Source organism: Scyliorhinus canicula, chromosome 6, assembly GCF_902713615.1.
Source record: "Scyliorhinus canicula chromosome 6, sScyCan1.1, whole genome shotgun sequence".
NCBI lineage: Eukaryota > Metazoa > Chordata > Chondrichthyes > Carcharhiniformes > Scyliorhinidae > Scyliorhinus > Scyliorhinus canicula.
The window spans coordinates 20,785,965-20,801,332 of NC_052151.1; the positions used below are offsets into that span (position 1 = coordinate 20,785,965).

General features: G+C 45.9%; 1 protein-coding gene across 1 annotated transcript in view; it reads left to right on the top strand.

The window, feature by feature from the left end:
- The window catches only part of LOC119966790, a 28,713-nt gene extending 13,813 nt beyond the window's left edge, over positions 1 to 14,900 (top strand). The window contains exons 3-4 of the mRNA XM_038798769.1: positions 463 to 637; positions 14,621 to 14,900. Coding sequence (XP_038654697.1) covers positions 463 to 637; positions 14,621 to 14,792 — 347 coding nt within the window. The 3' untranslated portion in view covers positions 14,793 to 14,900. The remainder of the gene's footprint in view (positions 1 to 462; positions 638 to 14,620) is intronic.
- The last annotated feature ends 468 nt before the right edge of the window (positions 14,901 to 15,368 follow it).

A 15,368-nucleotide genomic window follows, 5' to 3' on the forward strand; every position in this document is an offset into this window, starting at 1 on the left:
GAGAGACTGGGGAAGTTGGAGGGAATTTCCTTTGAGCAGAGAAAGTTACCAGGAGATTTGAGAGGTTTTCAAACCTAGAAGGGTTTTGACAGAGTAAATTTGGTGAAATTGTTTCCAGTGCAGAGGAGTCAATAACCGGAGGACATAGAATTAATATGATTGGCAAAAGAACAGAGGAAACTTTCATTTAAACAATGAATCATTGTAATCTGGAATGCTCTGTCTGATGGAAGAAAATTCAATCCCGCCATTCAAAAGATAAATGTTGAACTAATGGGGAACATTTAAGTGGGTCAGTGGGGAAAGAAATCAGTGTGATTAATTGGATAACTCCAGCAAAAGGCACAGGAACAGCATCATTCTGTGTGTCTATAATTCAATGTATCCACATCAGTGTTTTCCACATCTCAGCAAAGTCACCCAGTCCCCTTACCTGGAACTGCTGTGTTTCTTTATCCACAGGTACAATTGTTCCTGTCTCTGCACCTTGGGGAGTTCTTGGTTCTTTGGAAAATGGCACAATGCAACAGTCATTTGTCGTATATCGTCTACTCCTTCCTGAAATCGAAATGGTACCGGAACCATTAGATGACACAGTTGAAGTAGAAAGAGGACCTGATGTTTGGCTCTATGTCAGGTGAGTTTCATTGCTGATATATTTGATATCAAAATGAAAGAGGAAAAGCTGGATAAGCATAACAGGTCTGGCAGCATCTGTGGAGAGGAGCAATTTATGGTTTGAGTCCAAATGGCCCTTCAACATATCAGCTCTTGAGCCAACATCATAGAAGATCATAGAATCCCTACAGTGCAGAAGGAGGCTATTTGGCCCATCGAGGCTGGACCGGCCCTGGGAAAGAGCAGCGTTCTTAACCCACACCTCTACCCTATCCTCGTACCCCAGTTATCCCACCCAACCTTTTCGGATACTGGGGGGGAAATTTAGCATGGCCAATCCACCTAGCTGCACGTCTTTGGACTGCAGGAGGAAACCGGAGAACCCGGAGGAAACCCACCCAGACACAGGGATAAAGTGCAAACTTCACACAGACTGTCACTCGAGGCCGGAATTGAACCTGGGAACCCGGAGCTGTGAGGCAGCAGTGCTAACCACTGTGCCACCATGCTGCCAAGACTCTACGTTGAGTCAATCTGTGATTAATGGGGTCATCCAGTCACGTGGAAACATTGGTCAATATTCATCGTGAAATGGATTGGTCCATATTTTACAACCAGCAGACTCTCTTCTGATAAGACAGCCAGACCTCCCCATTCCCATTACTCTGGATCATCTGGAGTTAGTTCCTGTTTTTCTGTAATTCACACATATACCACGTTCTGTATTTCTGGAAGAACAATTTCACTTCCATTGATCAGTGCCTCATCCAAAATACATCATCCCATCATTGAGATATCTGATGTTCTATTCCACTGTCATTACTTTAAATGTCTCTTTATCTGCTCGTTTCGCTGCATAGTTATAAATGACACAGTTTTTTCCCAGTTGGTGTTACCACTGGACAGAAACATTCCAGAATGGAATGCGGGCTCAAAGAACTATAACTTTTATTTATTTTTCGAAAATGTGGAGGAATAGAAACACTGGATTACTCATTAGTTTTTAATAATATGAAAGAAAACATTATTAAACATGGAAAGTTTGATTATACTACAATGCTTCTTTACTCCCTCCTTAGGTTCATAAATGTATATATAGTTTTCAAAAATAACCCCCCATTCTGAAACTAAATGGCTAATGCTGCTGAACTGATCTTCTGTGAATTTCTCTCACAATCCCCCCAGATGATTGGCACATGAGTTTCCTAACTCTACTCCCAAAAAGACACGCTTTAAAGCATTTTTCCAAACAATGTTTTCCATCAGCTGTTTGTATTAATAATGCACTCCAGATTTTCCAACTATCCTGTCAAACAAAGCTTCCACTTCACTTTTAACAAGAAATCCAGCGCCAGGTTTTCCACCTCTCCTTTAAAACTTCCTTTATCTTGAATCGCAACATGCTTCCAAAATGCTGCACAAACTCAGGAAATAAGGACAACAAGCCTTCCAATTGCTTCAGAATTGTTGTTTGTCTGTGGCCTACCATATCAGCTCGTCACTTCCCATCTCTGACTTTAACATCCAGAAATATTATCTTATTCTTCAGGCGGTTCTTTCTTTGTTTATTTTTAATAAATTTAGAGTACCCAATTCATTTTTCCAATTAAGGGGCAATTTATCCAGGCCAATCCACCTACTGTGCACATCTTTGGGTTGTGGGAGCGAAACCCACGCAGGCACGGGTAGGATGTGCAAACTCCATACGGGCAGTGATCCAGAATTGAATCTGGGACCCCGGCACCGTGAGGCAGCAGGGTTAACCCACTGTGCCACCATGCTGCTCGGTTCTTTCTTTATTAATGTAACTTCAGACTTCTTGGAAACTTCTCTTCATTTCTCTAGTCTCCTTAATGAGCCATTCCTGCAATTGTTTCCTTAACCATTGCATCATGGTATAGCTTTTCTTCTCACAATCTGAAAGATGTTTCCTCTCTATCTAGCCTTCTAAAACCAACTGCTATATTCAGCAAAATCTACACTCAGAAAGCATTCCTACGCTATTGGTGTCACTGGTTATTAAGCTTGTTTATGTTTCATGCCACAACCCTCTCTGAGCACAAAACAAGATGAATTTGAGTTGTCCAGACCTTCACAGATACAAACACTTCTGTCTAGCATGAATCTCACAATAGGTTTACACAGCCTTAAATGGCAACATTTAATTCAACCATCTTAAAGCTATAACTTATTCCTAATATTTAACTCTGCAACTATAGATCACTTAAAATTACCTCTGTTTTCCTCACACAGTTACAATGTTACTTGCCACCTTCCTATGGCACTACCAGTAAGGGTCACTACACAGCACAATCCCAATGTGGACATTATTCTCCTGTTGTAATGAACTGTGATGCTATTTCTCATCTGTAGTCTTGATGGCAGACATTGCTGAAATGGCAGAAATTATGGGCTGGTTTTTAGTCTGTTTAAATCATTGGCAGAAATTCATGGACTTGGGGCCTGTGAATTTTCAGCCAGTCATTCCTGTGAACAACAGTTCACTCCGGGAATTCCTGATCAGGGATTCAGGTTTCATGAACAATCAGTAAAAATGGAAGTTCTCCCTTGAAAAGTACAGAAGGTGATGGAGAAGGAGTTTCTGAGATATCGGCTGGGTGTGGGCAGTATGTGTTGGAGTTGTAGCACAGGAAACTCTGCAGGCAATCTTTGCACATAAAAATCACGCAAACATAAGAGCATATTTGGAGCTAGAGTTGGTGAATCTGACCCTGGAGTCTCTTCGACCAAACAGACAGAACTGTGCAGCTCAATTCCGTGTGTCCATAAGGACAGACCATTGAGCGTATGTCTCTTCCACAATGTTTAAATACAACATTTAAAAATTGTCATACCATTGGGCCACAAGATGTAGGCCCATCGAGTCTGCTCCACCATTAAATGTGAGATGATAATCCTCAACTCCACTTCCCCACCTTCTCCAAATAATATTTGATTGCCTTATCGCTTAAATATCTGCCTACCTCAGCCTTGGACATACTTAATGTCCCTGCCTCCACAGCCCCAGGTAAAGAATTCCAAAGATTCTCCCCTCGGACAGAACAGAAGAACATCAGGACTAAGAGCAGGGGTAGGCCACCTGACCCCTTGAGCCTGCTCTGCCATTCCATAAGATCATGGCTGATCTTTTTGTGGACTCAGCTCCACTTACCCACCTGCTCATCATATCCCTTAATTCCTTTATTATTCAAAATCTATCTATCTTTGCCTTAAAAACAATTAATGAAGTGGCCTCAACTACTTCACTGGGAAGAGAATTCCTCAGATTCACAGCCCTTTGGGTGAATAAGTTCCTCCTCAACTGAGTCCTAAACCTGCTCCCCTTATTTTGAGGCGATGACTCCCGTTCTATTTTCACCCAGAAGAATCTCCTCATTATCTCTGTCATAAATGGACGACCTCTTACTTTGAGATTGTGCCCTCTGGTCCTAGACTCTGCCACAAGAGGAACCATCCTGTCGACTATGCCAATTGATGGATCTCTGTGTCTACTTGGAACCCTGGATATGCGTTATCCCTTTTTAGTTCCCAAATAACAGAGATTCCAGACTGCGCTTCTTGGTGAAGTATTTGTAACTTTATTCGTCAGCTTTAGTGTCTACTGATAAAGTTTATTTTTCAATACAAAATCCAACTAGCCCTGCAACAAGCTGGTCAGATCAATTGTCTTTAGCAAATACAGTGGTCGAGTGGTCGATAAATACAACTTGGTAATTCTACAAATCAAATACACACTGTTAAAAACGACTGAATGATTTCAACAACATAAAACAGGTGATTTGCAAAAGCAAGCAAGAGAAAAGGTTTCAGAGATTAAGTAAGAATGATTCCGCAGTAGAAAAAGGGGTGGTTTCTCATCCCGGCAACTGAACTTTTTAAGGAGATTACTATCTTTAAAGTTTCATCCTCTTTACAGCTGTGATTGGTTTTAACTGATTTGGAATTCACTTAATTCAACCGAAGTGTCTGTCTGTCAAATTTAAGAGATGAACGATTTGCGGTAATTTTCCATGATGGTCCAGTGAAACACGTTTCCCACAAGAAATTATCACTATGAGCTGACAGCCGTTACCATCAAAACAGAACTGGGATGTCAGCCCAGTTTACCATAACACAAAAGGTCTTTTCTGCTATTTGGGCCAACAACTTGCAAAATGTGAGAACTGTGTTCTGTTCATAATTCGTCAGCTTTTTCCTCACTTTTATGGTTAATATATTTTTATTTAGTTAGCATTGTGAATAGCACAATCGCTTCACAGCTCCAGGGTCCCAGGTTCGATTCCGGCTTGGGTCACTGTCTGTACGGAGTCTGCACATCCTCCCCGTGTGTGCGTGGGTTTCCTCTGGGTGCTCCGGTTTCCTCCCACAGTCCAAAGATGTGCAGGTTAGGTGGATTGGCCATGATAAATTGCTCTTAGTGTCCAAAATTGCCCTTAATGTTGGGTGGGGTTACTGGGTTATGGGGATAGGGTGGATGTGTTAACCTTGGGTAGGGTGCTCTTTCCAGGAGCCGGTGCAGACTCGATGGGCCGAATGTCCTCCTTCTGCACTGTAAATTCTATGTAATCTATGTAATACTCTTCAGGATTAAAGGATTTTTCCAACCAGGATTTCTTCATTAAACCGTTCATCTATCTTATCTATAGCTAACTACAAAATCTGATTTCTATCACCTGTCAAGCTCCTGCGAATCCTATACGTCTTAATAAGGTCACCTCTCATTCTTCTAAACTCCAATGAGTACAGGCCCAACCTACTCAACCTTTCCTCATAAAAAAATCCCTCCATACCCGGGATCAACCTGGTGAACCTTCTCTGGATTGCCTGCAATTGCCTTAGATAAGGGGACCGAAACTATTTGCAGTATTCTAGGTCTGGTCAAATTAGTGCCTTGCAGCTTTAGCAAGACTTCCCTATTTATATGTTCCATTCCCTTTGAAATAAAGGCCAACAATTCTATTTACCTTCCCTATTACCTGCTGAACTTGCTTGCAAGCTTTTTGTGATTTATGCATGAGAACCCCCTAAATCACTCTGGGCTGCAACTTTCTGCAATTTTGCTACATTTAAATAGTTTTCAGTTCTTCTGAGGTAGTATGGGCTGAGGTTAGAAACAGGAAAGGAGAGGTCACCCTGTTGGGAGTTTTCTATAGGCCACCTAATAGTTCTAGGGATGTAGAGGAAAGGATGGCGAAGATGATTCTGGAAAAGAGCGAAAGTAACAGGGTAGTTGTTATGGGAGACTTTAACTTTCCAAATATTGACTGGAAAATATATAGTTCGAGTACATTAGATGGGTCATTCTTTGTACAATGTGTGCAGGAGGGTTTCCTGACACAATATGTTGACAAGCCAACAAGAGGCGAGGCCACATTGGATTTGGTTTTGGGTAATGAACCAGGCCAGGTGTTAGATCTGGAGGTAGGTGAGCACTTTGGAGACAGTGACCACAATTCGGTGACCTTTACGTTAGTGATGGAAAGGGATAAGTATACCCCGCAGGGCAAGAGTTATAGCTGGGGGAAGGGCAATTATGATGCTATTAGACATGACTTAGGATGTGTTGGTTGGAGAAGTAGGCTGCAAGGGTTGGGCACACTGGATATGTGGAGCTTGTTCAAGGAACAGCTATTGCATGTTCTTGATAAGTACGTACCAGTCAGGCAGGGAGGAAGGGGTCGAGCGAGGGAACCGTGGTTTACCAAAGAAGTGGAATCTCTTGTTAAGAGGAAGAAGGAGGCTATGTGAAGATGAGGCGTGAAGTTTCAGTTGGGGCGCTTGATATTTACAAGGAAGCGAGGAAGGATCTAAAGAGAGAGCTGAGACGAGCAAGGAGGGGACATGAGAAGTCTTTGGCAGGTAGGATCAAGGAAAACCCAAAAGCTTTCTATAGGTATGTCAGGAATAAAAGAATGACTAGGGTAAGAGTAGGGCCAGTCAAGGACAGTGGTGGGAAGTTGTGTGTGGAGGCTGAGGAGATAAGCGAGATACTAAATGAATACTTTTCGTCAGTATTCACTCAAGAAAAAGATAATATTGTGGAGGAGAATGCTGAGACCCAGGCTATTAGAATAGATGGCATTGAGGTGCGTAGGGAAGAAGTGTTGGCAATTCTGGACAAGGTGAAAATAGATAAGTCCCCGGGGCCGGATGGGATTTATCCTAGGATTCTCTGGGAAGCCAGGGAAGAGATTGCTGAGCCTTTGGCTTTGATTTTTAGGTCATTATTGGCTACAGGAATAGTGCCAGAGGACTGGAGGATAGCAAATGTGGTCCCTTTGTTCAAGAAGGGGAGTAGAGATAACCCCGGTAACTATAGGCCAGTGAGCCTAACGTCTGTGGTGGGTAAAGTCTTGGAGAGGATTATAAAAGATACGATTTATAATCATCTAGATAGGAATAATATGATTAGGGACAGTCAGCATGGTTTTGTGAAGGGTAGGTCATGCCTCACAAACCTTATCGAGTTCTTTGAGAAGGTGACTGAACAGGTAGACGAGGGTAGAGCAGTTGATGTGGTGTATATGGATTTCAGTAAAGCGTTTGATAAGGTTCCCCACGGTCGGCTATTGCAGAAAATACGGAGGCTGGGGATTGAGGGTGATTTAGAGATGTGGATCAGAAATTGGCTAGTTGAAAGAAGACAGAGAGTGGTAGTTGATGGGAAATGTTCAGAATGGAGTTCAGTTACGAGTGGCGTACCACAAGGATCTGTTCTGGGGCCGTTGCTGTTTGTCATTTTTATAAATGACCTAGAGGAGGGCGCAGAAGGATGGGTGAGTAAATTTGCAGACGACACTAAAGTCGGTGGAGTTGTAGACAGTGCGGAAGGATGTTGCAGGTTACAGAGGGACATAGATAAGCTGCAGAGCTGGGCTGAGAGGTGGCAAATGGAGTTTAATGTGGAGAAGTGTGAGGTGATTCACTTTGGAAAGAATAACAGAAATGCGGAATATTTGGCTAATGGTAAAATTCTTGGTAGTGTGGATGAGCAGAGGGATCTCGGTGTCCATGTACATAGATCCCTGAAAGTTGCCACCCAGGTTGATAGGGTTGTGAAGAAGGCCTATGGTGTGTTGGCCTTTATTGGTAGAGGGATTGAGTTCCGGAGCCATGAGGTCATGTTGCAGTTGTACAAAACTCTAGTACGGCCGCATTTGGAGTATTGCGTACAGTTCTGGTCGCCTCATTATCGGAAGGACGTGGAAGCTTTGGAACGGGTGCAGAGGAGATTTACCAGGATAGTTGCCTGGTATGGAGGGAAAATCTTATGAGGAAAGGCTGATGGACTTGAGGTTGTTTTCGTTAGAGAGAAGAAGGTTAAGAGGTGACTTAATAGAGGCATACAAAATGATCAGAGGGTTAGATAGGGTGGACAGCGAGAGCCTTCTCCCGCGGATGGAGGTGGCTAGCACGAGGGGACATAGCCTTAAATTAAGGGGTAATAGATATAGGACAGAGGTCAGAGGTGGGTTTTTTACGCAAAGAGTGGTGAGGCCGTGGAATGCCCCTACCTGCAACATTAGTGAACACGCCAACATTGAGGGCATTAAAAAATTTATTGGATAAGCATATGGATGATAAGGGCATAGTGTAGGTTAGATGGCCTTTAGATTTTTTCCATGTCGGTGCAACATCGAGGGCCGAAGGGCCGTACTGCGCTGTATCGTTCTATGTTCTAGTTCCTTTATTCTTCCTGCCAGAGCGCAAAACTTCACATTTTCCTACATCATATTCCATCCGCCAAGTTGTTGCCCATTCACTTAACCTGCCGATATCCCACTGGAGACCCTTTGCGTCACCCTCGCCATTTGCCTTCCCACCTATTTTTGTGGCAGCCTCAAACTTGGCAATAATACGGCGAATATAGATAGGTTAGGTGAGTGGGCCAAAATGTGGCAGATGGAGTTTAACGTGGATAAGTGTGAGATCATCCATTTTGGTCGGGAAAATGGAATAGCAACTTATTAACTAAATTGGGAGGGACTTTGGGATGTTCCGGTGCAGAGGGACCTGGGGGTCCTCATGTATGAGTTGCAGGAAACTAACATGTAGGTGCAGCAGGAGAGCGAATACAATTTTGGCATTTAAAGCAAAAATTGAATTTAAAGGTAAGGAAGTGTTGTTGCAACTATATAAGACATTGGTGAGACCGTACCTGGAGTATTGTGCACAATTCTGGTCTCCTTATTTGAGGAAAGATGTAAGATGTAATGACATTGGAGACATTTCAGAGGAGGTTCACTCGATTGATTGCAGGGATGAGCTCCAGGATTCTCCGTTTGAGAGACTAAGCACTGACGCCGGGACTGAATCGCGAGAGTTCCACGTTAATGAAGGCGGTTTCACCTGCCAGAGGGGTGGTGCAGAGAGGGTGCACAAGGGATGGGGAGATTGGACATGGGGGAGAGGTGGGTGTGTGGGTTGGGACGGGATGTTCGAGTAGCCAGTGGCTGGGTCCCATAGTCAGTGAACCTGGTGCCAATTAGTGTCCCCTGTGCAGTGGCCAGGTGAACACATTTTGCGGCCTCCAGTGGCTGCCCAGGCCCCAAGCCCTGCCACCCTGTCCCTCCTCTACATGCTCTTCACTGGATGAGGCCTGGAGTACTTCCTCTTCCTCCAGCACCTCTGCTGCGTGATTTTGTGGAGGATGCAGCAGGATACCACGATGAGGGAGACGCTCCTAGTGCTATACTAAAGGGCACCTCAAGAGTGGCTCGGGCACTTGAATCACATCTGCAGGATGCCGAAGCATTGCTCGATCACACCCTTGGTCATTGCATGCGTCATTGTAGCGGGTCTCTGCGTTGGTTGGGGCTTCCGGATCGACGTCATCAGCCACGACTGCAGTGGATAACCCCTGTCACCGAGAAGACAACCTCTCAACCCCTCACTCAGGGGAGTTCCTCAACTACCTTGGGATATTCTTCCTGCCAAGGATGGAGCCCTCATGCACGCTGCCTGGTTATCACCGCAGATGTGCATGATTGCAGCTGCCGGTCACAGATCAGCTGCATATTCATGGAGTTGTACCCCTTTTGGTTTATGAAGGCCAATTCCTCCTGCGGCAGTGCTCATAGGGGGACATGTGTCTCATCGATCAGCCCCTGAACCTGGGGCTTCCCAGCGATGGCAGTGAATCCCGCTGCCTGGGCATCCTGGTGGGCTTGGTCCACATTGAGATGGATGCGTTGCAGTGCCTGGGTATGCAGGGCCTCTGTAATGGCACGGTTGCACCTGTGCATGAATGTCTGGGAGATCCTCGACAGGTCCCCACTCGGCACATGGAAGGACTCCGTTGCATAGAAGTTCAAGGTGACCGTCACCTTGATAGCTTTGAGGAGCAGGTGTCCTCCCCCATACTCCCCGCGGTTCCAGATGCTCCATGATGCAGCAGAGATGTCGCACAGTCTCGTTGCCCAGCCGGAGTCTTTGGTGACATGCTGGGTCCGGCTGGTCCTCCAATGACACGTGCTGCCGCTACACACGGGTTCTGATGTGGCGACTCCTTCCCAACCCCTCCTCCGCCTGCTGGATGGCCGGCTCTCCATTCCCACCCGCTGGCTCCTCCTCCTCTGGGGCAGACTCCTGTTCGGCAGGGTATTCCCGGAGCAGCTCCAGCTTGTACAGCCGCAGTGTATCCGTCAGGGCTGCGTCAGCCAGGCAGATTCCAGCCATTCCCGGTTGGAAACCAAAATCCATTCTCTGCTGGGGGTGAAATGCGAACATTAAAAAAAATAAATTTAGAGTACCCAATTAATTTTTTCCAATTAAGGGGCAATTTGGTGTGTTCAATCCACCTACCCTGCACATCTTTGGGTTGTGGGGGCGAAACCCACGCAAACACAGGGAGAATGTGCAAACTCCACACAGACAATGACCGAGAGCCGGGATCGAACCTGGGACCTCGGCACCGTGAGACTGTAGTGTTACCACTGCGCCACCGTGCTGCTTAAAGCGAACATGTTAGAATGGTACACCTGAGCCCATCCTGGTCCAACCGGCTACACGGTGGCCCCAGTCTGCATTGCTGCCTCTCCGTATGCCCCCATCTGCACTGCACCCCTTGCCCCATCAGTCCATGGCAACTTTGGGGGAGGCTCTGACCCGGCACCCATCCCTGCCAGCAAGGGTACCAGTTGCTCCCCTACCTATGCCAACAGTACGCCCTGCAGCCCCTGTCCTGTGGCTTCCTGTGGGATCTGCTGTGGGCTTCCCCCTTGGGTGGACTGCGTGCTGCCACAGCAGCAATGTGGCACCAGGTTGTGAATAGCGGAGCGGAGTCTGTGGTCTCCTCGGGGGAGCGGCCTTTTGAGGGGCACCGATACGGCTGGTGGTTCTCTGGGCAACCAGGGGCCGTGGTGGGCGGTCAGTGGGGTGCGCTGCAGGACCCAAATCACCATTCCCTGCTGCACAACCGACCCCCCCCCCCCACCCCCACCCCGCGACTGTTCTCGGCCAGTGGCAGGACTGGCAGCCCACAGCTATGCCTTTGGGAATATATAAGAACATAAGAACTAGGAGCAGGAGTAGGCCATCTGGCCCCTCGAGCCTGCTCCGCCATTCAATTAGATCATGGCTGATCTTTTGTGGACCCAGATCCACTTTCCGGCCTGAACACCATAACCCTTAATCCCTTTATTCTTCAAAAAACTATCTATCTTTACCTTAAAAACATGTAATGAAGGAGCCTCAACTGCTTCACTGGGCAAGGAATTCCATAGATTCACAACCCTTTGGGTGAAGAAGTTCCTCCTAAACTCAGTCCTAAATCTACTTCCCCTTATTTTGAGGCTATGTCCCCTAGTTCTGCTGTCACCCGCCAGTGGAAACAACCTGCCCGCATCTATCCTATCTATTCCCTTCATAATTTAAAATGTTTCTATAAGATCCCCCCTCATCCTTCTAAATTCCAACGAGTACAGTCCCAGTCTACTCAACCTATCCTCATAATCCAACCCCTTCAGCTCTGGGATTAACCTAGTGAATCTCCTCTGCACACCCTCCATCGCCAGTACGTCCTTTCTCAAGTAAGGAGACCAAAACTGAACACAATACTCCAGGTGTGGCCGCACTAACACCTTATACAATTGCAACATAACCTCCCTAGTCTTAAACTCCATCCCTCTAGCAATGAAGGACAAAATTCCATTTGCCTTCTTAATCACCTGTTGCACCTGTAAACCAACCTTCTGTGACTCATGCACTAGCACACCCAAGTCTCTCTGAACAGCGGCATGCTTTAATATTTTATCGTTTAAATAATAATCCCGTTTGCTGTTATTCCTACCAAAATGGATAACCTCACCTTTGTCAAAATTGTATTCCATCTGCCAGACCCGAGCCCATTCACTTAACCTATCCAAATCCCTCTGCAGACTTCCAGTATCCTCTGCACTTTTCGCTTTACCACTCATCTTAGTGTCATCTGCAAACTTGGACACATTGCCCTTGGTCCCCAACTCCAAATCATCTATGTAAATTGTGAACAATTGTGGGCCCAACACGGATCCCTGAGGGACACCACTAGCTACTGATTGCCAACCAGAGAAACACCCATTTATCCCAACACTTTACTTTCTATTAATTAACCAATCCTCTATCCATGCTACTACTTTACCGTTAATGCCATGCATCTTTATCTTATGCAGCAACCTTTTGTGTGGCACCTTGTCAAAGGCTTTCTGGAAATCCAGATATACCACATCCATCGGCTCCCCGTTATCTACTGCACTGGTAATGCCCTCAAAAAATTCCACTAAATTAGTTAGGCATGACCTGCCTTTTATGAACCCATGCTGCGTCTGCCCAATGGGACAATTTCTATCCAGATGCCTCGCGATTTCTTCCTTGATGATAGATTCCAGCATCTTCCCTACTACCGAAGTTAAGCTCACTGGCCTATAATTTCCTGCTTTCTGCCTACCTCCTTTTTTAAACAGTGGCGTCACATTTGCTAATTTCCAATCCACCGGGACCACCCCAGAGTCTAGTGAATTTCGGTAAATTATCACTAGTGCATCTGCAATTTCCCTACCCATCTCTTTTAGCACTCTGGGATGCATTCCATCAGGGCCAGGAGACTTGTCTGCCTTTAGCCCCATTAGCTTGCCCATCACTCCCGCCTTAGTGATAACTTACCAACTCTACCTCCCTCAGCAGCCATGGTGATTGTTTCCCTATTTGAAATACCACAAGTGAATCGTGCCGTTGGTAATTTCTCCTGACAGAGGCGGAGCATTGCGGGAGGCGCGGAGAATTCCGGATCATGGCGGTTAATGATAGGCCAATGGTGTTCACTGTATAATTTGCGTGTCCGCGCTGGTGTGCAGCCTGGAATACGTTCACGCTGCTGCCGAGGCACTGGAGCACGACATTCCGCTGGCGCCAGGCGCCGGCCTCGATTTCAGCTGACACACGATTCTCCGCCCGATTGTGATTCATGATCCCGGTGTCACTGGACGCTGGACGGAGAATGCCAGCCGAGGGATCTATCTTATGAAGACAGATTGAGCAGTTTAGGCCTATACGTTTAGAAGAATGAGGGGGATCAAATTAAGGTCAAAAAATGATATGGGAACCAGTTCAGCTCACTTGGCGGGACAGCTGGTTTGTGTTGCAGAGCAAGGCCAGCAGTGTGGGTTCAAAGCCCCTACTGGCTGAGATTATTCATGAAGACCCCACCCTTGCCCACCCCTCCTGAGGTGTGGTGACCCTCAGGTTAAATCACCACCAGGCAGCTCTCCCCCTCAAAGGGGAAAGCAGCCCATGGTCATCAAGGACTATGGCCACTTTAATGATTGATGAAATATATATGAATAAAGTACATGTGTAGCGGATGCTTCCATTTGTGGAGCATTCTAGAACAAGAGGTCACAGTCTCAGGATAAGCGGTCGTCTAAAACAGATGAGGAGAAACTTCTTCTCCCAAAGAGTCATGAATCTGTGGAATTCGCTACCACAGAGTGCAGCGGATGCTGGGACAATGAGAAAATTTACAGAGGTGTTAGACTGATTTTTAATTCATAATGGGTTTCAGGGTCAGTGAGAATGGGAGAGTTGAGGCCATGATGAAATCAGCCATGATTATATTGAACGGTGGAGCAGGCTGGAGAGGTTAAATTGCCTATTTCTGCTCCTCGTTCTTATGTTGTAGAATAGAACAATTCTGCTAATTCCACCTTCCAGTTCTGGGTCTGCAGCCCTGTAGGTTACAGCACCTGAAGCACAAATCAGGGGTTCTCGATTAATAAGGGAATTTATGGATTAATAAGGAGATTAGCAGTTATGGGGGGAAGGCAGGAGAATGGGCATGAGGAACGCATCGGCCAGAATTGAATGGCGGGCCAGATTCGATGGGCTGAATAGCCTAATTCTGCTCCGATATCTTCTTGTCATTTTTTCATTCCTTGAGAAGTTTTCCGCCGGTCTAGCCCACACTTCGAGCCGAACCTGCCGGTGAGACCGGCTCCTCAGAGATTGTGGCGCCATTTTGAAAGGGTACCCTGATCTCTAAGTGAGCTTCAGGCCCACCCACCCCCACCTCCCATGGACAATGTCACCCATATAAGAGATTGGTGTCTTCATATCATCACAACCTATATGACAGGGAAACCAGATGCTTTATTGACAGTTTTCTCAATTACTGCTGCCACCTTCAAAGAGCAATACATCCTGAGGTCCCCTGGCCCGGTACACTCTGTTGAATTGGGACATAAAGTCTGTATTGACTCTCCCTTTACCTCCTTCTAAAATGCATCACCCCACATTTCTCTGTATTAAACTCTATCTGTCACTTGTCTGTCCATTTGGTGAGCTTCTCTATGTTGTCACTACAGCTGTGGACTAACTGAATGGTGGAGGCGGCTCAATGGGCTGAATGGTCAACTCCTGTTCATGTTGTCCTGACGACCAACTTGGTTTCCAAACTGGTTTTGTCAGGACGAATAAAAATTAAATTCCTCTATTAATTCTGTTCCAGGGCTTTTGACGGGGAAGCTGATGAAGACGAAATTGAAAATCGCGTGGTTCAATTCCAGAATGACTTAAAACAGGACAATCAAAACTTTGGAGAGTTATTTCGTATCGCTTTGTATAACACACGTGGGCTCATGTACATTGCTTTTGAAAAAACTGATGAACCTGAAAACTAGGTTTTGTTCCCTTTGTGGACACTGAACAGTGAGATGTTGCTTAACTCTGGGCGGGATTCTCTGGGCCTCTAGCCAAGTGTTTTTTCGGCAGCAGGAGACAGAGCGCCATTCACTGGCAGCGGGATTATCTGCTCCCACCGGAGTCAATAGGAATTCCCATTGAAGCCAGCCCACAACACTGGTACCCTGCCAGTGGGACCAGAGAAGCCTGCAGCCAATGAATGGCCGGAGAATCCCGGCCTCTATTCTAAAACCGCTTTCATTTTCCACAAAGTACACATTGAGTTTAACCTGGAATATTCAGCATAGATTTAAGCTCCTTACTTAAAACAAGATATATTTACCTCAGAGTGAGTGAAATGTCTGTTCATTCAAGGTAAAATGCATGAATTATTTGCGCAGATAGATGTAGAGGGATATGATATAGTTGGGATTACAGAAACATGGCTCCAAGATGACCAAGAGTGGGAACTAAACATCGAAACATTGAGGGCTATACAGTTTTTAGAAAGGACAGACAGAAAGGAAAAGGTGGTGGAGTTGCATTGTTGATTAAAAAAGATATTGAGGAAATAT